The 25,581-nt window shown below is 45.1% G+C and overlaps 1 protein-coding gene, 1 long non-coding RNA gene and 1 pseudogene across 3 annotated transcripts in view; 2 read left to right on the top strand and 1 right to left on the bottom strand.

The window, feature by feature from the left end:
• Positions 1-25,581, top strand: part of LOC308479046 (intraflagellar transport protein 22 homolog pseudogene) — a 196,321-nt pseudogene that overhangs the window by 149,126 nt on the left and 21,614 nt on the right. The window lies entirely within an intron of this gene.
• The window catches only part of IGFBP5 (insulin like growth factor binding protein 5), a 43,548-nt gene that overhangs the window by 10,199 nt on the left and 7,768 nt on the right, over positions 1-25,581 (top strand). The window contains 2 exon segments of the mRNA XM_081008967.1: positions 24,301-24,530; positions 25,042-25,161. Of these exon segments, the coding sequence (XP_080865093.1) occupies positions 24,301-24,530; positions 25,042-25,161 (350 nt within the window).
• On the bottom strand, positions 8,153-25,119 carry LOC308479645. The gene is made up of 2 exons (XR_013987771.1): positions 24,981-25,119; positions 8,153-8,314 (listed from the first exon to the last, which is right to left on the bottom strand). It is a non-coding gene; the product is annotated as an uncharacterized lncRNA (long non-coding RNA).

Consider the following 25,581-nt stretch of genomic DNA (forward strand, 5'->3'; position numbering starts at 1 on the left):
AACTGTGCTTTCCATAGGGATCACCTGCACAATCAAGTTCTCCATGGGGAACTCAGTCATGTGGCCAACTCAGCCACACTTTCACCTGCCCTGTTGCATATGTTATCAGGTGTGGAGCAGGTGATCTTGGCCTCACAGGCCAAATTGGGACTTGTGGTGGGACACATTTGGCAATTCCCCACCCTTGTTGAGTGACGACAGAATTCTACCTCTTCCTTGCCGCATGAGTAGCAGATCTGGATTCAACAAGACTTAGTTCCTAGTAAGAGGGTTTAGGATTACAGCCCAATCCTGTGCAGGCTCAGTTAAAAGTAAATACCCACTGATTTCAATAGGGCATGCTACCAAGCTGTAGCCTTAAACCAGGCTTCCTCAACCTCGACCCTCCAGATGTTTTGAGACTACAATTCCCATCATCCCTGACCACTGGTCCTGCTAGCTAGGGGTCATGGGAGTTGTAGGCCAAAAACTTCTGGAGGCTCAAGATTGAGGAAGCCTGCCTTAAACATATGTTTCCTTCTCTTCAAGTAGAAGCTGCTAAGGAATCACCAAACTTCTACCCCCACTTTGTTTGCACCTTCTGTGTTTTTAATACCAGTATGACTTGGACATATTGGTCAATGATGAGGCTCATCTCCAAGCTCAACTTCCATCCTCCTCTGTTCCTTGGCTGTTGATGTTTTAAATAAGGACCATATAACACTTAAAGAGGTTTATATATGCAGTGCATACATGCCCACAAATAGGGTCTAACAGTTGTTACATACGGATTCACAGCATTAATGTTTACTGTTAACTGAAGACCACCAACACTGAGAAGTTGACCTATATAAGGAATCCTTCCCACTCGGATGGGGGTGTGCATGTATGCTCATCTGAATATTCTAGGAATTGCCTTTCCTTAATTTCATTGTACACAGGTTGTACATTGACAATAAAGGTATTATTATTAGCCCATCCTCTGCATGCAAAATCCACCTGGATGGTCTCTACTAAACTTAATCATTGTAATCCAAGCATCTCTGGCATTTCCACTGTTTGCAAGCCTTTGAATCATCCTAGGCTGTATTTTTCTGCATTATTATTGTTCTGGGTGGGGTTGATCTGATAGTTAGGAATGGCTGGGAGGGTCCTGGCTTAGTGCAGAACCTTAGAAGAATAGTTGGCCATCATCAGAGGTTTCCCAGTCCCATAGTTTCATGATTGCTGCTATCATTTCTGTGATTCTGTCATTCTGCCTGAACAAACTGAGATTCACAATTTCTCTTTGCAGAAGTTGTGATTAGCAAAACTTTTTTTAAAAAAAAAGCAAGAAAAAAAAAAAAGCAAAAGGCTAGGTGAGGTTCCCTGAAACCCAGCAGTGTCCGTGAAGCAGTGAACCTGATCAGCTTTGCAAACATAGCAGTGATAGCTCTTGCAGAAGAGTTCACATCCAGAGTTTCGGTGACCAGGTTCCTTGCCAACTCTTGAAACAGCTCCTGTAGCTCTCCCTTTAAAAACAGTCTTATCTACAGCAATTAGCAGCTGATAATGCTTGACTCCATGCTCTGAAAAGCTTCACTGCTGATTCCTACAGATCAAACCTCTGCCAGAAGAGCAGGCCAGGCTGTTTGGTTTTTTGGATAGTTATTGAAGGTGGCATAAAGAGGCAGAAGTGTCATGTTCAGCCAGCAAAGGCAGACCTAGAATATGTCTAATGCTCTTCCATTGCAAAAAATATAAAAATATATAAAATGTGAGGGTCTCCACCTGCCTTAGGGGCCTTCTGGGTCAAATCTAGACCTTTGAGGGGTACTCTTTGGCCTCATGGTTACCAACACTGGACAACAGATAAGCATACCAGAGCTGTTCTACATGGCCAATGGACTGAATAGCAGACTCTTAGGGTGGGCAGGCTTGCTGCTCCCCGCCCCCTCACCAATTTCCTTGCTGGCAGCAGCCTTCTCCCAAAATTAATTGCCGATCAAAGTGATATGGCCTTGAAGACAAAAGGAAGAAATTGAGTAATTTCTCATTTTTCAATTTCCTCTCCTAACCTGTCAGAATATCACCTTGTTCACTTGCCAGAGAGAGAAAAAAAGTCTGTCAATTACTCCGGTGCTCTGACAGATGATAAAAGGACCCCTACCCCCATGAGCTGTGTCCCATGTATTGCCCTTCCACTACATCACTGGGGGCGGCAGGAGGTGGAACTCTGGGAATTTTGAGCCTGGCTTTTGATCTGCATGTGGTTCCTGCTTTTGAGAGGAGGGAGCCAAGTGTCAGCACCACTGACAGCACTACTCATCAGCTGTGCAGTGAAGGTGGCTCTTTTTCTGACTCCTGAGCTTAAGAAAATGGGCAGTTGTACTGGTGCTTCTTTGCACAGCACACTGTGTTATGGAATGACAGCGCAAATGACCATGGAAAGAAGGGAAATTAAGATTCCATTTCCTTTGCAGGGCACTTTATATATGGGGAAAGAAATAGCTTCCTTCTGCACAATATCCCTGGAAGGAAAGTGGAAATGTGCATTTCACAAATTTATTTTATTGCATTGCATTGCATTTCTATCCCACCTTTTCCTCCATGGAACTCAAGGTGGTGTACATGGTTTTCCTTTCCCCATGTTATCCTCACTACAACCCTGTGAGGTAGATTAGGCTAAGAGAGAGTGCCTGGCCCGTGGTCACTGGCTCTCCCAATGTGGAGAGCAGGGGCAGATCAGCTCTTGGCTTTTAAAGTAACTCTGCCACCACCCCAAAAGAAAGAACATCACCAGCAACCTTGCCTCATATTTTTTTTAATTTAGAAAGGGTAATGTTGATGTGATAAATAAGTGGGAGCAGCTGGAGAGAAGCCAATTTTTAGAGCATGACTTGGATCGTCTGGGTGGGAAGTTAATCAGAAGTTAGGGGTAAAATTCATGGAACTGAACTGAGTGGGGAGCAGATGAATTAAAAAAATTATTTGGGGTAATTTGAAGAAGAAACTGATTGGCTTGCCTTCTGGGAAATGTAAATTTGAGTCATTTTAAATTCGCACTTCTGCATCTAAATTAGCATATGTAAATTTGTGTGTTTCAACAGCGCCTCCTGTAGTAACAGATAGGTAGCCGTGTTGGTCTGCCATAGTCAAAATAAAAAAATCCTTCCAGTAGCATACCAAGAACTAACTTAGTTGGTCTTAAAGGTGCTACTGGAAGGATTTTTTTACTCCTGTAGTAAAATATTTAAATACACTAGGTTGCAAGGGAGTCATATTAATTGTTAGGATAGACGTGATTAAAAGCCAAGCAGCTCACACAGGCATTAGAAGAACAGAGTGCAACAAAATGTTACACTATGAAATGCCAGCCAACCTTGTCTGCTTTGAGGGTATTCCATTCTGTTTTCCCCCTTCCCCTCACCCTGTATGTTTGTATTTTCCACCGCAAGAGCACTCAGGACTCCTCACTGTGCTGTTTTGGTGTCCCTCACAATAATTCCCCCCCAAAATTGTTTTCCTCCCTTTGCTCTTGCATAAACCTTGGGGTTCCCCTAAGCCCCCTAAATGTGGGGAACCTTTGGCCCTCAGGATGCTTGGCCCATTGGCCATGCTTTCTGGCACTGATGGGAGTTGCAGTCCATCAGCAGGGTTCCCAACTGCTGCCAGACCTAAGCCTTCCCTTTTGTGCCTAATGATGTTGTTCTGGATACATACCAGATCAGCAATCAGAGAAGGCATTCACTATTGGTATAGGTAGGATCTGCCCACCAACATACTGCAAAAGTTCACTTTCCAAGGCTACCCAATTTGCATCTAGGTCCTCCAGTTTGTGTATGCAAGCTGCAGGTGTTTGCATGTGCAAATAAGTACCACCCTAGACTTTCCAAAGGTTGTAGGTGTTGGTGGGTGGCTTGAGAATTTAACCCATTAGGAACTGGACTCTATTAGACAATCCCTCCCATCTACCCACTGTGTGTTTTATTTTGATTCTTTCTTTTTCTTCAGTTATACCTTGCAGCCCAGTGTGGTGTTCCCAAGGGGTCACCCATCCAAGCACTGACTTTAGCAAGATTCAGTACCATGTCCCTGCAAACCATCTCCCCACCCATAATAGCAGCTACAGGGGGGGAAGGATTAAACAGGATTAGACAGGATCACAACAGAGTGGGAGGAAAATTAACCCCCTTTCCCCCTTGTGCCATTTTGCTGATTAAAATCCCACCCCCAAGCTGCTGTTTACACTAGGAGGGAGGGAATGCTTCCAGGTGTCACTTGGGTACCAATAAATTTTCCTCTGTAGGCTAAACACTAACTTTGGCATCAAGTGTGGGCAGGATTAGACTGCCCTTCTCCAGCACCAGTTAAGGGGCCCTAGAGCACAGTAGGTGTGGGGTGTTTTAAAGGAGACCCTAAACATAGATCTCCCACATCATGTCTAGCTTGGTCCTGCATGAGTGTGGTCTTGGTCAGTCCCCCGGATGGGAAGCAGTTGTGAGTGAGCTATAAGTACAATCAGTTAAAAATCCATCGAAAAACATGGAAATCCAATGGTGCCTGTTTCCCGGCTGCCGTGTGAACTGTTCAAGATGCAGAACCTTCATCTGTGAGTGGGAATAATGCTGGCAACATGGCCCTTACAATTTGTGAGGACTCTTTTTGTGAGTTCTCCTCCTGGAGGAAGAAGGGAGGCTTCTGCAGAATGTGGCACCTGGTTGTGAACCCTGCCAGGGCAAATTATTCAACAGCACTTTGTGGCTTTGTCGGGCCAGTCTATCCAGAGGCGGAGAGAAGGGTGGGGTTAGGGAAGAATTTGGAAAAGGGTGGGTGGGAAACAGGGTCCAGGAAAAACAATTTATTTGTTTGGCAAGCTTCTGAAGATGCTCCAAAGAATCCAGAGTTTCTGTTCCCTTACATTTTTCTAATTGCAAACACAAGCCAAAGGAGTTGATGTTGGGAGGTGCCGCAACTGCTTATTTCTAATGAGTAATCTCTAGGCTGTGGACCAATTACATACTAAAAGCAGATTTAGATGCTGTTTTCTCTTATTTATTTGTGCTCAAAAATACTACAATGTGAACACACACACACAAGTTCAATTCACCACTCTCAAGGGACATCACTTGAGCTACTCTTTACTTAAGTTTACACTACTGTAAGCCTCCTCTAGTTCCTGGCAATGGTGCTCAGAGCAAAAGTAATATGAAGCACATAATTCTGGGACATATCGCTTCTCGGCCTTTTGGCTAAGATCAAGTGTAGTATTAAGTGTGTGGGACATATGCAGACATCCAGTTGAACTGAGCATCTTGGTAACAGCAATTACCATTATTCCTGACCATTGGCTGGGGCTGGCGGGAGTTGAAGTCCAATGTGTAGTGTGTGTGTGTGTGTGTGTGTGTGTGTGTGTGTGTGTGTGTGTAGGGCTCACCTACAGAACTGATTAATGCTGCTTGGCTGGAGGGCTCCCAAGGTTGAATGAGCTTAAAACAGGGTCAGAGTTCAAAATTTTTACCAAAGTTACCCAAGGGGAAACATCCATAATAGTGTTTTTTTCTGTGTGTGCTCACTTGTCCTAACTAACACACATACACCTCGGCAGGCAATTCTTACCATATACACCATAGAAAGGAGCCTTGCTGTTAGAGTGACCAAATGGCTCTGGCAAATCCAACCAATATTTTTAATTAATTGCCCCTGATCCATTGATAGGTTAATTGCACTGATTAATCAAAGTAATGCTTTTAGACCTGGCAATTTCTGATTGATGGATGGCTTGGAAACCTGTCTGGCTCCCCCTCTGCCACCCCACCCACCTCCCTCCCCCTCCCCCAGCCAATCGAGGCAATTTTTCAGCTTTCAGTTGGGTGAAGGAGAAGGAAATAATGATTCTGCTATTCCTTTGAGACCAGGCCACGCTTTCTAAGGAGCTTACTGTTTCAAGTACCCACCTATCCATCACTCAACTCCCCCACCCCCCACCCCTTTCCAGTGTTATGCCTTTCAGGGATCTTGTTGAAATCCCCCCTTTCAGCCAAAACACAAGGACAGAAATACATTGTGTAAACAAACAGAGCAAATAACATTGTGAATGGGTTTCCCTAAGTCACCAGGTGTTTGTCCTCCAAGCAGCTGCCCTGGGGGACCAATCCTGCTGAGCACTGAGAAGCAATGTTAAGAAGCGGGGGGGGGGGGCATTGAGGGAGCTCAGAAACCTTGTGTGATTGAGATGTTGTTATGTTGGATCCTGGGCTGCCTTGTTTGATTTGTTTTAGCTGTAGGGTTGTTGATGGAGACAGCCAGTCTGTGTTTGCCATTGAAGGTAGCAAAGCAACCCAGGTGGAGGTTATCAAGGGAGCTGCTAATGTGGGGGTGGGCACTGGTTTAAAAGAGCCTTTTCTGCTTGCAATGGGAGGTTTCTTATAAAAACAGCTGAAATGGATGTCACGTTTTACATCCTCCCCATTTTCAAATCCAACATACTGTATCTATTTCAGAAATAATGTTACAAGAGTACAAGCTTCAACTTTTGGTGCAACAGTGTAATCCCACATGCACACCATATATTTAAAGTGCTAGTATGTGACTTTAAACAGCAACGGCTTCCCCCAAATAATTCTGGAAGCTGTAGCCTGCTAAGAGTGCTGAGAGTTAGTAGGAGACCCTGATTCTCAGGGTGCTTTAACAATCAATCCCTCTTCACAGAGAACTCTGGAAATTGTAACTGTGAGGAGAATAGGGGCCACCTCTCAGCACCCTTAACCAACTGCAAACTAGAACTCTTTGGGAGAGAGAAACCATGACTGTCTATTGTGGTATCATAGTGCTTTGAATGCATGGTGTGAATATGGTCTAAGTCTAGGACAGCCTTCTCCAACCTACTGACCCAACCACAGATATTTTGGACAACAACTGCCATCAGCCCCAGCCAGCATGGGTACTTGTCAAGGAGGATGGGAAGTGCAATTCAAAAAACATTTGGAAGGCACTTGGTTGGAGAAGACTGACTGAACAGTTTGTCTCAGAAGTGAGGCCTATAGTGTCCAATGCAGGGCCAACCTACAAGGTGGGCTGAAGCAGCCACCTCAGGCAGCAGAACCACAACAGGCAGCACCCCACCCCACCCACTCCACGTCCTCCACTAGTGGAGAAGTAGCAGTAGCAACAACTTCCGACAAGATCTTGCTGCAATCTCATGTGTTCCCTAAGATCTTACAACAGCTCCACAGGGTCTCACTGAACCTTCTGCCTTTGACATTTCTTCACAGGTGCTGCCACACGATCCTGTGACCCTTAAGGTGTTGTTGGACTCCAACTCCCATCAGCCCCAGCCATCACAGTCAATGGTCAACAATGATGGGGGCTGGAGTCCCACAACATCTGGAGGGGCCACAGGTTCCCCATCCCTGGTGTAGACAGTACTGAGGTGAAGGGACCAATCGTCTAACTTGATATAGGGCAGCTGCCTATGTTTCTATGTTTCTGGGCAGTGGTGCAGATTGGACCCAAAAGGATGGAGCAAGCAAATGACCTGTAGTGTCTGTGGCAAGGGAGAGAGGCTCAGTGAGGGTATCTTGCCTGAAGACACACATACACTGCCATCACCAAATAAAAATATGGAGCCAGTATTGTTGAAGTATAATCTGTAGCATGAGACACTGAGGAAAAGCAATCAATATGCAAGTGAGCAATCCTGTTTCATGGGCTGAGTGCTTGCCCACCTATTTAGCAGATGGTTGGCATCACTCGGTTTGTCACCATTGACTTGAGAGTGATAGACCCATAACATTCATAACATATGGTGCAACTTTATGGCTGTAAGATTCTGCTGTATCATCTACTGCTGGCAATTAAAATACTACCTTGTACAGCAAGCCAAGAGCAAACTTTGCAGAGGGACGGGAGTTGTGGTGAGGTCAAAAGGGAATTGCAGTTGTTGGCACCCTTCACTTGCCAGAGACTATGTGTTGTTTGCTGAGTGTTTTGTCAGCTAAATTGTACTTCACATTTTTACTTCATTTTGAAATGTGGTGTGTGTGTGTAGAGTGAGAGCTATGTATTATTGCTTCAGGCATGGGAAAATGTACTTTTTCTGGTGCTGTGAGGAGCGTGTGTGTGTGTGTAATCTCCCCAAGCTTTCTACAAAGTATTCAAGGCATCTAACAAGGACAAAATTAAAATAACATGATATATGTACATATGTATATATATGTATATAAGGTACAGCAATAATGCAAGCCCATAATGCGGCAGAATTAAACAAATCAAACAGAACAAAATCCTGAAGAAGCAGTGGTGGAGATAAGCTACATTTCTGCTTGTCACACAGCTGTCAGGAGTCACCGGGGCTCTGCCAAATGAGAGAGAGAGAGAAGTTGGCAACCCTACACTTCACATACTGCATTCTTCACAACACGCCGGAGTGACTCAGCATAAACCAAGTAGATTCTTCAGAGCCTAAGTGGTCCCGTTAGAATGTCAGGAACGCTTTTGGTACTCAATATAGCACAGCACAGGCAGTGAGGTGCATTGTGGGATTTGTTTGGCTGGCTTTGAATTATTATAAAGTGGGTCACCGCTTCCCCAAGCTCACATCCCAGCAGAATCTGTGTCTTTAACAGCTGTATTACGGTCAAAGCTCAACAGGTATATCTTTTTCCCATGTAGGGGAACTACACTTGTTGAATTTCTGCTTTTCAAGCAGCTGTTAAAGGCACAAGACTTCTGACTAGAAAATGGGGAGGGGCGAACCTGAGTTGTGTCAGTTACTTGATTGGTGCCATAATGTTTTCAAACTTTGCTATGCAATGGGTCTATCGCATTGTCCGGTAGTAGCCACTAAAACCTCACAAAACACAGTATGAGGAAGTGGGTCTCATAGGTTTTTATAAAGTCAAGATGAGAAGATCAAAATCTGAAACGGAGGGCAATCCACAGACATATGAGGTAAACCAGGAGAAATAGGCTAACTCGGTGCTCAAATTTTAGATGGCTAGTAGGGCTGGCTATGCCCTTTTGGGGTCTTTTTACAGCTGCTGTTTTTAAGGATCACAGAAGTAGCATGGTTTGGCTAAAATGGGGAGGGGTGTCAGAGGGTGGGGCTTGTAGATTTAATAAAGAGTTAATAGGTTAAGTCTTTATATAGCTTTGCATTATGGAAAAGTGAGGAACCTCTGGCCCTCCGGATGTGGATGGATTAAAACTTCCATCATCTGTTGCTGATGAGCATTGAGAGTCCAGCAATATCTGGCCATTGCAGATAACTGCATTACAGTGCTACCTAGATTTAATAGCACTATCGATTCTGGAAGTGGGAGGAAAGTTTGAGAGTTCCAGGTGAACTTTGCTTGGATTCTCTCCAATCCTATCCTGTGTGTGGTTGTTATTACAAGACAGTTTATTATCTTTCAGTGTACGTGGAAGCAATGCTTTCCTTGATTGAGATTTGCGGTTCTTGACTTACTTACTTTTTAAAAATCTTCTACGCAAGTATGATTTTGCATTGCTTTCCATTTTTAAGGATTTTTTTTTAATGGGTTGGAGTTTAGGAACAGATGACTAGATCTGTGGTGGGATAAGCAGCCTACAGGGAAAATAGAATCTTAATCAGTTGGAGGGTTGGCATTCATCAGCGAGGCATCAATCAAAGGATGCTTTTAGGTGTGGGATATTCTGCCCTTGGGTAGTAGGATGACCCAACAGTGCCTCTTCCAGCTCTCTGATTCTAAGAACATTTTGCTTCACAGACATTGTCAAGTGTAGTGTGTGTCTTCCCTCCTTTAGATTCTTCTTTCAGACATTGCTATGCTGAATTTCCACTTGTGTGCATAGCAAATCCTCATGGCAGTGCCTCCTTTTGTAAAGTTTCAGCTCCTTCTCCTCCCCCTCCTATTGCATAAATCCTTCTTAATTCCACTTTGCAGGTCAAGAGGTATTTGCATGACTGGCCTTTTTCGGTCTGATAACCTGAGGATCAATATCTGCTGTTACATAGGGTCTCTGTGGTATGAGAACTGCAGGGGACAGGTCCTGTAAAATCAGCATATCAGAGCCCCGGTACAAAACACATGCCCAGAAGGGATTTTGTCTACACTCTTTTGTGCTTCTCCATCGATCAGGAGACACAGCACTTTCTTAAGATCACATCTCTTGTCTCCCGTGTGCACCTAGAAGGTATAAGCAGAGAGGGGGTGCAGTTTGCTACACAGACACTTGACCTCTAGGAACTGAACTGTGATGAATTCCCATACCCTTTTCCCCTTAGCTGGACACCAAACAGCTGTCCCCCGATAACAGCTTTCACTCACCACTCTCATGGCTGGGAGCCCAAACCAGAGCCTTAGAAGCAAAAGATCCCTATCCAATTACCACCCCTTGGAGCTGATTCTAAACATGCATGTCTTCTCCTCCTCCCCTCACCCAGCCATTTTTAGCTAGCAGAGAGACACTTCTGGTGGGGATCCCATTCCATGGAATACATGCTTCCAAGTCTAGAGAGTTGTTGATAATCTATACTGAAAATCCTAACAGGGAAAGTGGGGTGGTTGTTCTTTTTTCTTTCTGGGGAGCATACATAGGACATTATTGCCGTACCATGGAAGCACTGAGGCAGCATGGAGATCACAGGGAAGGGTCGTAGTGATGTAATCTCCTCAAGCTGGCCTGGCAGTTCCCAGGAGGAGGAGGAGGAGGAGGAGGAGGAGGAGGAGGGATGCTGAATTCAAGAACAAGAGAGCATGATAATGACAGGTAGCTGAGCTGTGGAATGCAAGAATGCAATCCTAACATGTCCTTCCCCAACCTGGTGCCCTCCCAACATTGTTGGACTACAACTCCCAGCATTCCTGCGCATCAGGCCAAGCTGGCTGAGGCTGATGGGAGTCCAAAAAACATCTGGAGGGTTCCAGGTGCAGTCTTAAGCAATTATTAAATGTCAACACTGAGTCTCCAATAGGACTGCCAACCAACAGCGGGTGGGGAGGAGAAAGCTACCTGGCTAGATTTATTTTCAGACCAGTGAAAGTTAGTTGCAAGGCCAGCCCCACCCCCCCACCTCCTCCTTCAGTCCTTTTCCCTTAGAAGTGGGACACATGTGAACAGGCAACTTTTGTGTTATGCTCCACCACCCGCAGGTTGGCTCTGCTGCTAGATTTGCTCAGGGTTCCACCCCCAGGTCTCACCCAGTAGCAGAATTTTTGATTTTAAGAGTTGGCAACCCTAATCTCTGGAGCTTGCCAAGAACACATTAAGCAGTCAGCGAAGGCAGTTGCAACCTTACAATGGCCATGCCAGATCTATGGGGTTGTTATTAAACTAATCTAGACCAACCAGCATTTCAGATGGACTGAATAAGACATGGGACATCATGTATATGAACAAGTTGACTTTAGATAATTTGAAGAAAGTATAGGCCTGAGGAAATCCTTTTGGTAGTAACTGGAACACTGGCTTTGCAGAACCTATCAATTAATGGTGTACATTTTGATCTAATGACTGGAGTCCATTGATGAATGACTATCTTTCTTTATTTCAATATTACGACAGTAAAGGACTCTTAAAATTAAAGATGAAAACAATTGAACAATACATTAGACAGGTACATGTTGCTCCTGCTGGGTGGGGCCCAGACCCTGAGAGATACCCAGGAGCAAGTTAAGGCTGAAATTCAAAACCCATTTACTAGGAAGCAAGCCTCCTTGGACACAGTGTTACTTACTTATGGGAAAACATGTATAAGATGGCACTGCAAGTAGTGCTTCTCTGCAAATGACCAATTGCCTACCGATAGCTATGCTAAAAGTGTTCCTTTGAGCAGAATCAAAGACATCCCAATTGCACATCTTGTAACACTTTGACTGTTGGGCTGACAAATGAAATAGTCTGGTGGAAGGTCCCCCCCATATTCTCTAATTTTTCTGACTTCACCTCTCACTTGTATTTCTAAAACTCCTCTGAGCACCTGTGAGTAATCTCACTTTGTGCCTACAACCTGCCAATATTTCAAGCTCATTAAGAATATTCATTGGTTTTCCTCTTAACCTCCTCTAAGTGAATCAATGTCTTTTATATTATAAACAATAGGTTCATTGATAGTGGGAATTAAAGCGCCCCTTGAGCTGGGGGTGGGGAAGGGGTAGAAAATTGAAGCCTACAACGGCAGTCTTTCCCCATGCTAAGGGGTTATAGTGAGTTGCACAGTAGAAAATTAAGTGTGAATGTTTTTCCAGGCTCCTTTGACATAATTTCATTTAAAAAGCAGCATTTTTTCTACTAGGTGCAAAATGAACTAAACATCCTAGTTGTTATAAGTATTACAATTGGGCTCCAATAATTTATCCCAAGCCTTACAAGTTCAAGCTTGCAGATGGAAATTTTTGATCCCCCTTTTATATCATTTTATGGTTAGTTTTTTTATCATGCACGACCAAGAATTGCTTTGACCTTTCCTGTAGCTCTGTCAAAACTGCCACAAACAAGAGGATTGTTCTCTTCTCATTGAATTTCATGGTGTGTGTTTTTAAAATGATATTGTTCCTAGTGCATTGCTTGTTTGTGCTTTTTTGCAGTATGTTGTGTGATTCCTCCCAGTTTAGTGTTACCTGCCTCTGCAAGTGTTGTTCATTGGCCTAGTAATGGAAATGAGACCTTTGGTTTAGCCACTGGCCCATTCAACAGTTTGTTCAATGCAACAGTTTCTTCAAACTTCTTGAACACAGAGATATCAGAATGAAATTTAGTATAAGTGTTGAGGACACACTTCTTTGTTTCAGGCTCTGGTACCAGTTCAACTTCCAAACCTGTTTTTCAAAACCGTGAAGGTAAATGGAAAATCCACTGTCCTGTGATCGCTGCTTTCGAGACTGAGATAACTAGAATGAAAGTCAGTGTACATGTTCAGGGCACCATTTTACACACCAAGTTCATACCCAGTTCCACCAATCCCTGCTTCACAAGCTCTTAACAAGCGTTGACAACCAACATGTGAAAATATGACTAGCACCCAAAGCATTTTCCAACCCTTTGGGTATGAGCTGCTGCCCTCACTTAGAAGCCAAAAAGTCCCTGGGACTTGACCATAACTCATTCTTTGGCCTCGTGAGCTATGGCTTGGCAGTTAATTCAGCCTTGGCTTAGCAAGCTGGAAACTGACACTGATGCTCTTTTGGAAATTCAGAGGCGTTGACATCACTAGCTGACATCATCAGGGTGTGGGTCCCAAGCATGATCCTAAGATGTGATGGTTCTTCATGTTCTAACTGATCCATATTCAGCCTCCCGCTGTCTCTGCATGGGCTTTCTCTTCTTGCCTCCAACTCAATGGCAACCGGAATCCTTGCTTCACCCCTTACTGCCTTAAGGGCTTCGTCTCACTTTCCAGACTGTCTAGAATGAGGCCTTTTGTTATTATCCAACTGTAAAGGCTCCCTTTCTTGGAGTCCAAAGGGACTGCAAATTTCAACCACTTATACTGCTTCCCAGTTAATTCAAGGATGAAAGTAAAGGTGGGTTTTTTAAATATATATTAAAAAACAAAAACGATGACGCACCTTCTCAGGCAAAATATTGCATGTAATTTAAATGAATTAACTTGGCATATTTGGTAACAAGGTGAAGGTCACATAGTCACAGTTCTTGCTTGAGCTGGGTAGAGCTTCTAGCTCCATCTCATCCAAGGAAGAAAGATTGCTTTCACCTTAATATTGTCAATTTCAGGATGTTATTCTGTGGGTAACTGGAATAGTCTTTGTGAGTATGGAGAAACATCATCCCTAGCAGGACATTTAAGCAGTTTGCTCAGAAATTATCCCATTAATCACAACTCTCCAGGAGGCAATCTGAGCTCAAGAAATATCTATGAGCAGGTGATTCTGATGACCCATTTAGGCATAAAGTTTTCTTATGTATCTGCATAGGACGTGGAGTAATAACCCACAAATCAGAAACTCATGAGGAATATCCTGACTATCTAGTTGATAAATAGTCTACGTTGCGGCACAGTTATGTAAACTTAGTCTCTGGACTTAATTGTCTTATGGGGAGCCCTCTTTGACTGATAATGGCCTTGTTTATGCACCACAGCTATCACAAATGTGTGCACTCTGAGAAAGGTGATCATGGCTGCCTTGCTTCTCCCAAGTCATTCTGCTGATGGACTGTGGTTTGGTTTGGCTTGGCTTGGTTTGGCTTGGTGTAAAGCAGGGGTGGCCAACTCCCAAGAGACTGTGATCTACTTACAGAATTGGGGGTTCAGATCAAAGTTGTTGAGCTTTTTTAGGGAGGAGGAAAGCCCTGTTTTTAAGGGTTTCGGGGAAGAAAGAGGAACAGCCACTCACCAACAGATTGCTGGGGAAACAAACAGCCTCAATGAGTAAACTCCGCCTTCTGTTCTGCAGAGCGGGCGACAATGGAGGGCGGAGCGAGGGGGACAGATTCTCTTTTACCCAGCGATTGACCGTGATCTACCAAAACCTCCCAGGGATCTACCAGTAGATCATGATCAACCTGTTGGACATCCCTGGGGTAAAGCAACTTGAATCAGTGGGTGGGTGATAGACAGAAATGCAACCTATTTGTCGCCTTGTTTATTTCTTCTTGAGTAACCACTCATTGTCATGTTGAGTGTGTCTCCTCAGACTTTACTTCTTCCTTCTTCTTGTTGCGTTAGTATTACTTTCCTTTTTGTTAACCTCATGACTCCATGAAAGCCACATATTGACTTGTCTTCAGAATGGCTTTGTTTGCCAGGGATAATAAACCTTAAGTGGTCTTACCAAACTATTTATTCCTGCAGTCATCTGCAATATATATACCAAATTCAATAGATTTAGAATCTTGTCCACACCCAGGGAGCGTTTTTTGCCCCAGATGCCAAAGAACTTGACCAGACGAGTCACGTACGAGCCTTGACCAGGCGGGAAGAGGCACCATTGCTATCCCACCTCAGAGGCATCCCCTCTTCTTTTGCCTGCAGCGCTGAATAATAAAATCCATGTTGGCTTTTTATGTGCCCCTCAAAGCCATTGCAGATTTCCTAGGGACTCTTCTTCCATCCAGGCTGGAGAGGCAAGAGGTTGGTGGTACATGGAGATTAACAGCAAAGTACCAAAGGAGAGGGGGACCTCATAGATTGTTTAGAAAACACTAATGTGTGGTTGACGTAGGTGGTGGATCCTGATTGCATCGAGTGAGCGTCGCGCAAAAGCCCAGCTGGAGGGCCAGCTCAGGTTCAGGCAGTTTGAGTGAGCCTCGAGAACCAGTCGGGGAATCAGGTATCAGCGCAATGCGGTATCAGTGACACAGCCCAGGCCGAGTGTGTGTGCTCCACCGGATGCAACCCGCTCCTCTGCATTCTAGCCGAGGGACATATGATCCCTGCATAATCCTACCAAGCTTCTGTGCAGGGAGAGGAAAGGAGAAGAGACCTCTGCCCTTCAGAATTCCAGCTCTCCGTTCCCTCAACTCCAGGCAGCCTTTAATATCTGAGTTTCTCCTCACCACCATCACCGCTACCCTTTTCCTCCTCCCCCCCTCCCCACCACCCCATTTCCACTATAAATGATAGATGTCTCGTAGATTTTCCTACAGACAGAGACCACCAAGGGTTGCTAAGCCGGCTAAATTTCAACCAGTCGAACCAGTTTGCAGCTAAGCCTGCCACCTGGCTGAGATTTCTTCTTGCTTTCAAAAGCTGACGCCTGCTCAGCGTATGCACAGAGATCCATGGAAAACTGCAGGATGTCCGTTGCTTGCGATCTCTCTTTTTCCCCTCCACTGGCAAGCTGCGTGAGGCAGGGATCCAAAAGAAAGGTTGAAACTGAATTTTGGCATCACCAATGCATGTGCAGATACACACACATATACTCCTCGCAATAGCAACTAAAGTTGCCATTGCATCCAAATCTAATGCTTCGGCATAAGGTGACTATGTGCTACCTTCAGGATCTTGCCTTTAAATACCAGTTGCTGGGGGATGCAAGTGGGAGATGGCCATTGTGCTCACATACTCCTTGTGGGCATCCCATGTGTGTCTAGTTGGCTACTGTAAAAACGAGGTGCTGGAGACAGATAGGCCTTTGGTCTGATCTAGCAGGGCTTTTCTTACAACTGAAAAAAGCCATCTTGATCAGGTTGCAAACCCCTATTCTTGCAAATCTCTATGCTTCCCCATATTTCTCTTTCTGAAATGCATTTTCTAAAAAAGTATCTATAACCTTTCCCTGTCTTTAGGGTGCTGAAATGCAGAAGAGAAGAGAAGTCCTGCATCTTTAATAGAATTTCCTGCAATTCTCTTTTCTGCACAACTAGTAAAGGTGCAGAAGCTCTGCCTTCTTTTTGCATCTGGCCACCCCTAGCACCACTGCATGGGGAGATTTAAAATGAGCAAGTTGTTGTATGCTAATTGCATTTAATATGTGAAAAACCATGAGTTTGCATCTCTTCCATATCCAGCCTAAATGAGGCAATTGTAATATTGCAGGGTCTAGATAAAGGACTGGGTCTACCCATGCAGCAGAATGACGTGAAGGGGCATCGGAATGGTAGAATGGAATGGAATTCAGCTGAAGGATCACGTCTGAGTCATCAGCACTCAGCACCACAGCAAGTTAGAACTGCTGTCCTTGATGTAATAATTTACTACTTGTGGGGCGTTTTTACATGGCAGGTGATATATTTGCCACCTGCAATGAGCAGTATACACTGCATTCTTCTGCCTCAGCTTTCTACCATTTCATTCTGAATTTCAAGACCAGCCCAAAGCCACTGTTGGTTTTCCCAGCAGTGGCTCTCTTGGTAGCTGCTGTGGGCATGACTTCTCCTGCAGAGCTAGCCAAGACGGTGCTGCCTAGATATTGGTGGGCTCCACTTCCACCAGCCCCATCCAACATGGCGAGTAACCAGGGTTGGGGGGAGCTGCAGTCTAACTACATCTGCAGGCACCATATTGGCTACATCCGGTTGTACTGTAGCTACACTCACAAGGGAACCACGGGGCTAAATAATTTCCTTTTTGCACAGCCAGCAATCAAGTTTTTGGATGTGGGGAAAGAAGCGTCTGCCTAGCCATTGTTGCAATGAGATGCTGGAGTAGGTGGATCTTTGATCTGTACCAGCAGGGCCGGTCTTGTGTTCTTATGTTTATGGTCACTTGGCTGCATGCTGGACTCAATGACTTGCCACCTGAGCATGGGGAAAGTGAAGGAAGATCTAAGACACACAAGGGGTGAATGAGAGATAGTGTGCTATATAGTTCAGGGCGTTAGTAACCTTCTCCCCACCACACTAGCACCCCCTTTCTGATCTTCTCCCCACCCACTGACCGCCCCTGTGGCTGCTCATATCTCCCCTCTGATTACCAAAAGGAATTAGAACCTGGCCAGCACTTTCCTGCCCTGGCTTGCTGACAAATTCCAGATTTAAAGAATTGTTTAGACTTTCTGTAATTTATAACTTAACTGTGTGCCCAGATTCTATTTCCCGGGCTGATACGTGCGCTGCTGGTGCCCTCTTCGGGGCAATGGATAATATTGCAGCCAATGTGGAAAGATTGCTTCTAGGCACTAGAAAAGGACTTACTTGGTGAAGGAATGTGACCATAGACACACCACAGCTCTGCATAAAGGAGGTGGTGCTTATAGCTGTGGTTCACTATTCCTATGCCACACCCATGGCAAAATAAAAAGCCTAACTTTTTGGCCTCCAAATGTTGCCCACCATTCCTGACCATCAGCCATGCTGGCTGGGGCTGACGAGAATCATAGTTCGACAAATATCTGGAGAGCCACAGCTTAGCCACCCTTCCTCTACAGTGGTACCTCAGGTTACAGACGCTTCAGGTTACAGGCACTTCAGGTTACAGACTCCGGTAACCCAGAAATAGTACCTCGGGTTAAGAACTTTGCTTCACAATGAGAACAGAAATCACACGGTGGCGGCAACAGGAGGCCCCATTAGGTAAAGTGGTACCTCAGGTTAAGAACAGTTTCTTTTTTTTTAAGAATAATTTTTTATTAACCGACCAATCACATCAAATCAAACCAAATTACGTAAATTCCAAATTACACAGCCGAATTTTAAATTTTTGTTGGGGGTACTCATATTTCAAGTTCCGAAGGGATCCAATCAACTTCTTGCTTCTTACTGCTGTTTTAATGTCAACAAATCTAACCTTATGATGTTCACAGTACTATCCAGTCCTTTCTTATTATTTTTCCACATCTCTTGTTGTTATTTTCATATATTTTTCCTTTCTCTTTGTGACCTCTGATAGTCTCCGCAAGCTGGTTAGAACAGTTTGTAATCCTGCGTGGATATTATTTTTTTTATCCAGTAGCCATATCCAGACGTTTTCCATATAACATCACTTCCATACATCAAAACAGTCTTAGCGTCATTAATCTTCACCAATCTGCCTCCTTTCTCAAAACCTCTGAGGAGATTCACTAGGAATGCAGTCTGAAAACAAATCCGTTCTTCCTCCCGGCTGTAAATCCTTTGGCAAGATGGCGACTCCGAATTAATTGCTGCGTCATTCCCAAAAGCTCTTACTGCTTCTCGGTCTCCATAAAGCATACTTTTGGTTAAAGTTTATCTCCACACAGACCTTAATCATCCTGCTTGGGTCAGTTCAACCGACGGTTATAATGAGGAGGGGTTCTTGTAAATCACATAGAAGGAAAGTAAAAAAGGTTTCCCCCCCCCCATTCAGCCCCGTTGTCAACATACCCCGCCTTTGGTGTATCTTCATCGTAAAATATTCCTGTTTCTCCAGCCCGTCGTCGTCTTTCGCAGAGGTCACTTAAATTAGCAGACTTCACTCCCCTTCTTCACTTGAAATATGTGCATTTGCTTCTTTTGTAATTAATTATTCCAAATAGCTGCAACTAGTGCGCGATCAGAGACAGCGTCCAGGAGAGCCGATGTCCACACAGGGGCATTCTGCCTAGGGCCCTCACCCCCTTCTTTCGAATTAGGGGGTGATTTATGGGCACAGCAGGCCAGGGCAGTGTTCCCCATTTCCTTGGGGCAACAAGGGAGGCTGCCTACTCCCATAACAGCCTCTTAATTACCCCGTGTGGGTCGGAGAGATGGTATTGTCGGCCATCTTCCAATGCACCCCCTAGTGGCCCCGGTTAAGAACAGTTTCAGGTTAAGAATGGACCTCCAGAACAAATTAAGTTCTTAACCTGAGGTACCACTGTACAGACAAGCAACAAGGAGCCTTAAGTATTTCCCCCCTCAGATGTGAGGACATGTGTAACGTATGAACACATGTCCATAGGTTAAGCAGAAAAGCAGAATAATACACTGAACCAGTACTTTTGATTGGTCCTTTGTCCTCTGGAGACAGGAACTGACAAGAATATCGGGCCTAGTGCTGATATTGAAGTGACTGGTGAAGTTAAGACAGGTTCGAAGGATCCCTGATCCCTTCAGAAGCTGTTAGCCTCCGACTCCCATCAGCCCCAGTCAGCATGGCCAATAGTCAGGGCTGGAGCTGTAGTCCAGCAACATCTCCCATCCCTGGGTTAAGGGGTAGAGGATTTTGATATGTATCCTTCATAGGATGAAGAGGGGAGGAAGCCAGGCAAAGGTACCTATTTCACCAAAGCAGGATGCACACCTGTTGCCCTGAGTAGTGTTTCTGCAGACCTGACGACAGATCTTTGGATCATGATGCTTCAACAGCATTCCCACCCACTTACTCTGGCTCCAGCTTGCTCCCACTGCTGGTGTTTGAAGTCATGTGCACATGACCTTAGCCACAATCCATATCTATCCTTTTTGATGCATTTTTCTTCAAACCAGCTTCCATCCGATTTGAAAATGAACACAATATTCACTTTGCTCTTAAGCCAAGGTGTGCACATTTTTGGCAGCCATTGCACGTGTGCAGATGACAGCTTCATGAATAGATGTTTGGGAGGGAGTTGCAGGTGTGGGTTTTAAAAAAGAACAGTTAATGAGCATTGAGTAAAGACATCCCCATCCCTCTCTCTGCAGCAATGTAGAAATGTGGCTTAAAATGCAGCAGTGGATGAAACGACCTCACTGAGTATTAAGCCTCTAATGTTACATGTCTTGGCCTGAGCTTCATCTCTATGTAACCAAAACAGTGTTGTCTACTGAAGTAGCATGCATAGGGTCCATACAGGAGATGGTATGGATTGGATTGAATAGGTGAGGGACAAAGCAAGAGGTGTGGCTCTCCAGATGTGGTTGGACCACCACTCCCATCAACTCTGACTGCTGGCCTTGCTGGCTGTGGCTTGGGAGTCCAACAGCACCCAACAGATTGCCCATCTCTACACAGCACTACCAACCAAAAGGAACATCTTAAATTTGCAGCAGAGTCAGAACCTCTATTTGGTGTGCTAGGAACAAAAATTGGTGTGATTGGTGTGAAGCAACAAAAAGATTAATAGCCTAATTCTAGGTAATTGTTCAAAAGCTCATTCCCAATGGGTTCAACTGAGCTGCAAGCTGTCAAATCGCAAGCTGGAGAACATGGCTGAACCTCCATGTCCCCATATGCAACAGGAGATGGGAGAGCTGCCTGCTCCACCCTCACCCCTGTCACCTCTCATCTCTCAAGCAGGACCTGGGGTTCACGGTACAGCAGTGGGGGAAAGGGCAGGTTTGCATGCAGCTGCCTCCTCTGCTCTATCAGGGTGCATTTGTGTTCTCAGGATAGCAACTTGGTACCCCTCCAAGGACTTATTCCCTAGTCCTTATGTTTAGGACTGCATGGTAAAGTGTGGAGTACTTTGCAGGAAGCCCTGTCTTTAACCAATGACACTTCACTTCTACATCTGGATAAGGGTTTTTAGGATTGGCCTCTTAAATATGGTGAGAGAGATCTGTTCTAGATTAATTGCCCATAGATGGAGACTGGAGACAGGGTCTTCTTGGAAGAGGTGCAATAGTGGACTACCTTCTCCAGCAAGCTTGCCAACACAAGCTTAGCACCAAGTGGGTCATCTGTGACAGCTCAGATTCCAGGGTGATTTGAGGTTGTTGAAAGCTTTAAGGAGACTGGGTGCATCCTGGGTGCAGACAAAGCCAAGCTTCTGCCCTTCCTTTCTTCCACTCTGTGCTTCCTTTTAATCGTTTTCCTGTGACCACCCTAATCTCTCAGCTGCCCTGGGTGGCCTGGTAGAAATGGGCAGTGCAGGATTCCATAGTCTCTGTGGGGTTAGGACTTTATTGAAATTTGGAGCTAAAAATAGCCTTCTTTTGCTCTAAGGGCTGTATTAAAGGTCACAAGTGAGCTAAGTATAGGCTGTCACCAAGTCGTTCCTATATATATCTGTGCTGGAGCTCTAAAAGCGACCATCTGTTAATAAGATCATATTGGCTAGGATCAGAGAGTTTGAACACACACAGAGTTTAGGAGGCAGGGTGGATTTTCTCTGGGGAATGCACTGCCACAAGAAGGTGGGAAAGGCCACATGCATAAATTGATGTCTGCAAGGATTAAATAAATAAATGGAGGGTAAATGAGTGGCTGCTACCCAGGCCTAAGATTCCTGAAAGGTAACATTCTTACCTTTTGTGATCAGACACTAAGGATTAATAGGGGATGGATACCAGCATTAATAGGGATGCGGGTGGCGCTGTGGGTTAAACCACAGAGCCTAGGACTTGCCATTCAGAAGGTCGGCGGTTCGAATCCCTGCGAAGGGGTGAGCTCCCATTGCTCGGTTCCAGTTCCTGGCCACCTAGCAGTTCGAAAGCACTTCAAAGTGCAAGTAGATAAATAGGGAAGGTAAACGGTGTTTCCTGGTTTGCCAGAAGTGGTTTAGTCATGCTGGCCACATGACCTGGAAGCTGTACGCCGGATTCCTCCACCAATAAAGCAAGATGAGCACCGCAACCCCAGAGTCGGTCACGACTAGACCTAATGGTCAGGGGTCCCTTTACCTTAACCTTTACCACCATTTTGCCTGCTTGTAAACTTTGTGAGACATCAGGTTGGCCACCATCACCTTCAATGTTTCTAGATAGCACTGATAACTCTTGACCATTGCTCCTTTAATAGCAAACTTGAGTGGAGTGTGCAAATAAGATTGCAGCCAAAATGGGGCCATCAAGACAAGAAAATATTAGCATGTTTGAACACTGAAGTTTGAAGGTGTACAAAGATTTTTTAAAAAAATAAAAACTTAAGGGGATGTCTCAAACCCCCCCCCCCACACACACACACACAAAAGTGGGAATTTGCACTTGACCCCTGTACATATATTTCAAAGTTCTGGTGGAATTCAGATATATTTGAAATGCTAGCAAACTGCTTGATTGGAAAGGAGAGGGGGAGGTTTTCCTCTCCCACTCAGCTGCTGAATGTATGTCTGCATGTGAGGAGGAGACTACAAATGTCAAGACATTTGACTGCCATCAGCTTGCCTGAGGCTTAGTGACAGATTTCAGTATAGTCTGCTGCATGTGAACAACAGGACACTTGCTGCCCCTGGGTATGTTTTGGCCCCTCACACAGTCTGCCAGAGTGTTTACTGCTGAGAGCTGAGAAGATCCGCTGTTACTGAGAGGATTCCAACCCACCCCTTGGAGAGCCCTTGCCAGGCAACAAATCTGCTGCATCTCTTCACTCAGGGGACTATACCTTGTAATGTCTCTTTTGACCTTGTATGGAGCACCACAAGCTTTTCTTTAATGAGGGCCTCACTCTTCCACATTAAGATCCAGAAGCAGAGCATTGTTGCTGCCTACTGAAAAGCAGATGACGCTTGCTTCTCCCAGGGCATGTGCCAAGGAAACTCTTCTTGTGAACAAGCCTGAATGTGAGCCATCATGAGTAGGGAACTTTTTCAACCTGAAGGACACATTCCTGCACTGGCAACCATCTGAGGGGTGGGCAGCACATGCTAGGGGTGCGCAGGGCCAGAGGCAAGTGGGTGGAGTAATGGGTGTGGCTCTTCTGTTGGTACAGTAGGCTATATTCCTGCCATGCAACAGTTGGAGAGTTCTTCGTTTGGATGCATTCAGTTTGGCACTTAATATAACCTTCCCACTAATAACTGTGGCAGTAGCAAGAGTTGGGAACTTATCAAATTTAGCACACTCCACCTCCAAAAAAATAACCCTGGGAACCCAGATTATCCTGTCTTCTGCTGTCTGATTCCTATTCTGGCAACAAGATCATGGTACAATGCGCTGTAGTTTAGTCACCCTAGAAAAGCAACACTGTGTTCAGCAACCTTGGATTATAGCAGGTTGGGCTGTTATAATATCATTTAAACAGTTTCCAAGGCTTTGTAGCAAAAGCCACAAAAATGCCTTCCAAGATGACCTGTTTATTGAGCATGCATCCTGATTTCTTCACACAAAGTTTGTAAGGATGTTAGAGGACATTGGCTATATATGATTGAGGATTCATTATGATTTGTTTGCAGGGAGGTTACACAATGTTGCATCAGACACTATCCCAGTGCCTTTCCCCATTGCTGCTTTTATCACAAAAAGTTGCGGGGGTGAGGATTTGTTGTGCAAGAGCTCCAAATTAGCATTAATTCTGCAACCGGAATTTGCCAGTTTGTGACTGAATCCCACACAAAAATAGTCTGGAAGTGCACAAAGAGTGTCGTTGCACTTTAAAGGCCAACCAGTTTGTTTCCATGGTCTAGAGTCTATTTCCTCAGAGACATAAAGTGTTTATCTAAAGGAGGAAAACGTAGAGTGGGGCCAAACGGCAATGAAATGCACCAATTTCTATTGTTGTGAATGGTTAGTTTAACTGAATTGTCCTAGATTGTACTTTTTGCATCTCATTGCCATATGATCCCACTCTTCAAATATTTCTCCACTTTTCACCCGCATGCTCCAACTAAAGATAACATTTCATGCACCTGCCAAAGTGGATTCTACCAGCTAGCCCATGAAAACTCTTCTCCTTTCAATGCCTGCAGGGTTCTGGGAGAAGAGGGATCTGGAATATTTTCTAAAGACACTGAGTCTGTCAACTGTCTTTCCCCTGATGCTTCTTCCTCTTCCTGCTCCTCTCCCATTATTTACCAGCTTTTCACCTCATCTGCCTCTGAGCTATGACCTCCCAAAAGCCACCGTTGTAAATCTATACTGTCCTCCTCTAGAAGGGCCAGGCTGAGGAGGCGCTTCCCACCATTCCCCCTCTGTCCAGTCCCTGACAATATGTGAGGTTTCTCAGAATGTGGGCTTCATGTGTTCCACAAATACAGATGGTACATTTTATGGATCTTGAGACTGCTGTTACGAAAGCAACGAGCAAAGAAGGATGCTGTGGCTCAAGGAAATGGATGAAAGTCCAAGAAGCAACTCTTTTTCTTGCTTTCTCCCATTCAGAAAGAGAATCCCGAGAGCATGAGGACCCAACCACCTCAGAAATGGCAGAAGAGACCTACCCTTCCAAACCGCACAGGAACAAGGGACACGTGCGCCTCCCTGAGTCAAAGGTAGAGGCCCTGAGGAAGGATCGCAGGAAGAAGCTGACTTTATCCAAGTTCGTTGGTGGGGCAGAAAACACGGCACACCCTCGCGTTGCTGCCCCTGAGCTGAGGCCAGAGTTTGAACTGGTAAGTGTGGTCCTTCCCTGTACCACATGTGCCCTTGCCCTTCATTCTCTTGCTCCATGCCTGTCTCCTCCCCTCTTCCTACCATCTATGTTCCCACCATAACTGCCATGCCGGTAGAGGATGGTTAGAGAGGGATATTGATAAGTGGAAAACGTGGAGCTGGCGGGCACAATTCTAGCTGCTAGTTTAAAGCCCACTCTGCATAGTGACTCTTCCCTCCACCCACCTTCATGTGCTCACCCACCCACCACATAATGAAGCTGGTTTCCTCCAAGCAGTGCCAGTTCCAGGTTTTTGCCAGGCTAAGATGCTCTGTGTGTGTGCCCATTGCCTCACCACTATTACCAATGCCCATGTGCTTGCCTCTTGGCTCAATCTGCACATCCTCACTGAGATAAGCATGCAGAAAACACTACTAATCTTAATGAATTCTGCTTAATCTGACCTTACCTTGGGAGTTCAGTGCTTCATCCTCCTCAGCACCTGATTGCTTTCTCTCCTCTTTTTTCAGGGCCCTTGCCGTAGACAGATGGAGGCATCGCTGCAGGAGCTCAAATCAAGCCAGCGCATGATCCCCCGTGCTGTCCACCTTCCCAACTGTGACAGGAAAGGCTTCTACAAGAGGAAACAGGTAGAAGCTCTGCTTGGAGTCAAGCTCTGCTTTGTGGTCCAGGGGTACAGACAGCAGGGACTCTTCCCCATCAAACAGCTTCGAGTCAATTGACTCAGTCTCCTAACAGTTATTTCACCACAATATCTAAACTGGTGTTCCTCAACCTTGGGCCCCCAAGGTGTTGTTGGGCAACAACTCCCATCATTCAAAGCTCACTTACCCATTAGGGGTGGCAGGAGGTGTTGTTGTGAGCTTTGAATGATAGGAGTTGTAGTCCAACAACGTCTGAGGATCCAAAGTTGAAGAACACTGGTCCGAACCAAGGTTGTGGCCTATGGATTTATGCCCTGTAAAAGCCAAGCATTATGTGGCGCAGGAGGTGATTAAATGAATAAAAAAACAATACGATTGCAAGTGACACCATTAGCATCATGTGTA

The sequence above is a fragment of the Podarcis pityusensis genome, assembly GCF_964106645.2.
Source record: "Podarcis pityusensis genome assembly, chromosome: 1".
In the NCBI taxonomy this organism is placed as follows: Eukaryota; Metazoa; Chordata; class Lepidosauria; order Squamata; family Lacertidae; genus Podarcis; species Podarcis pityusensis.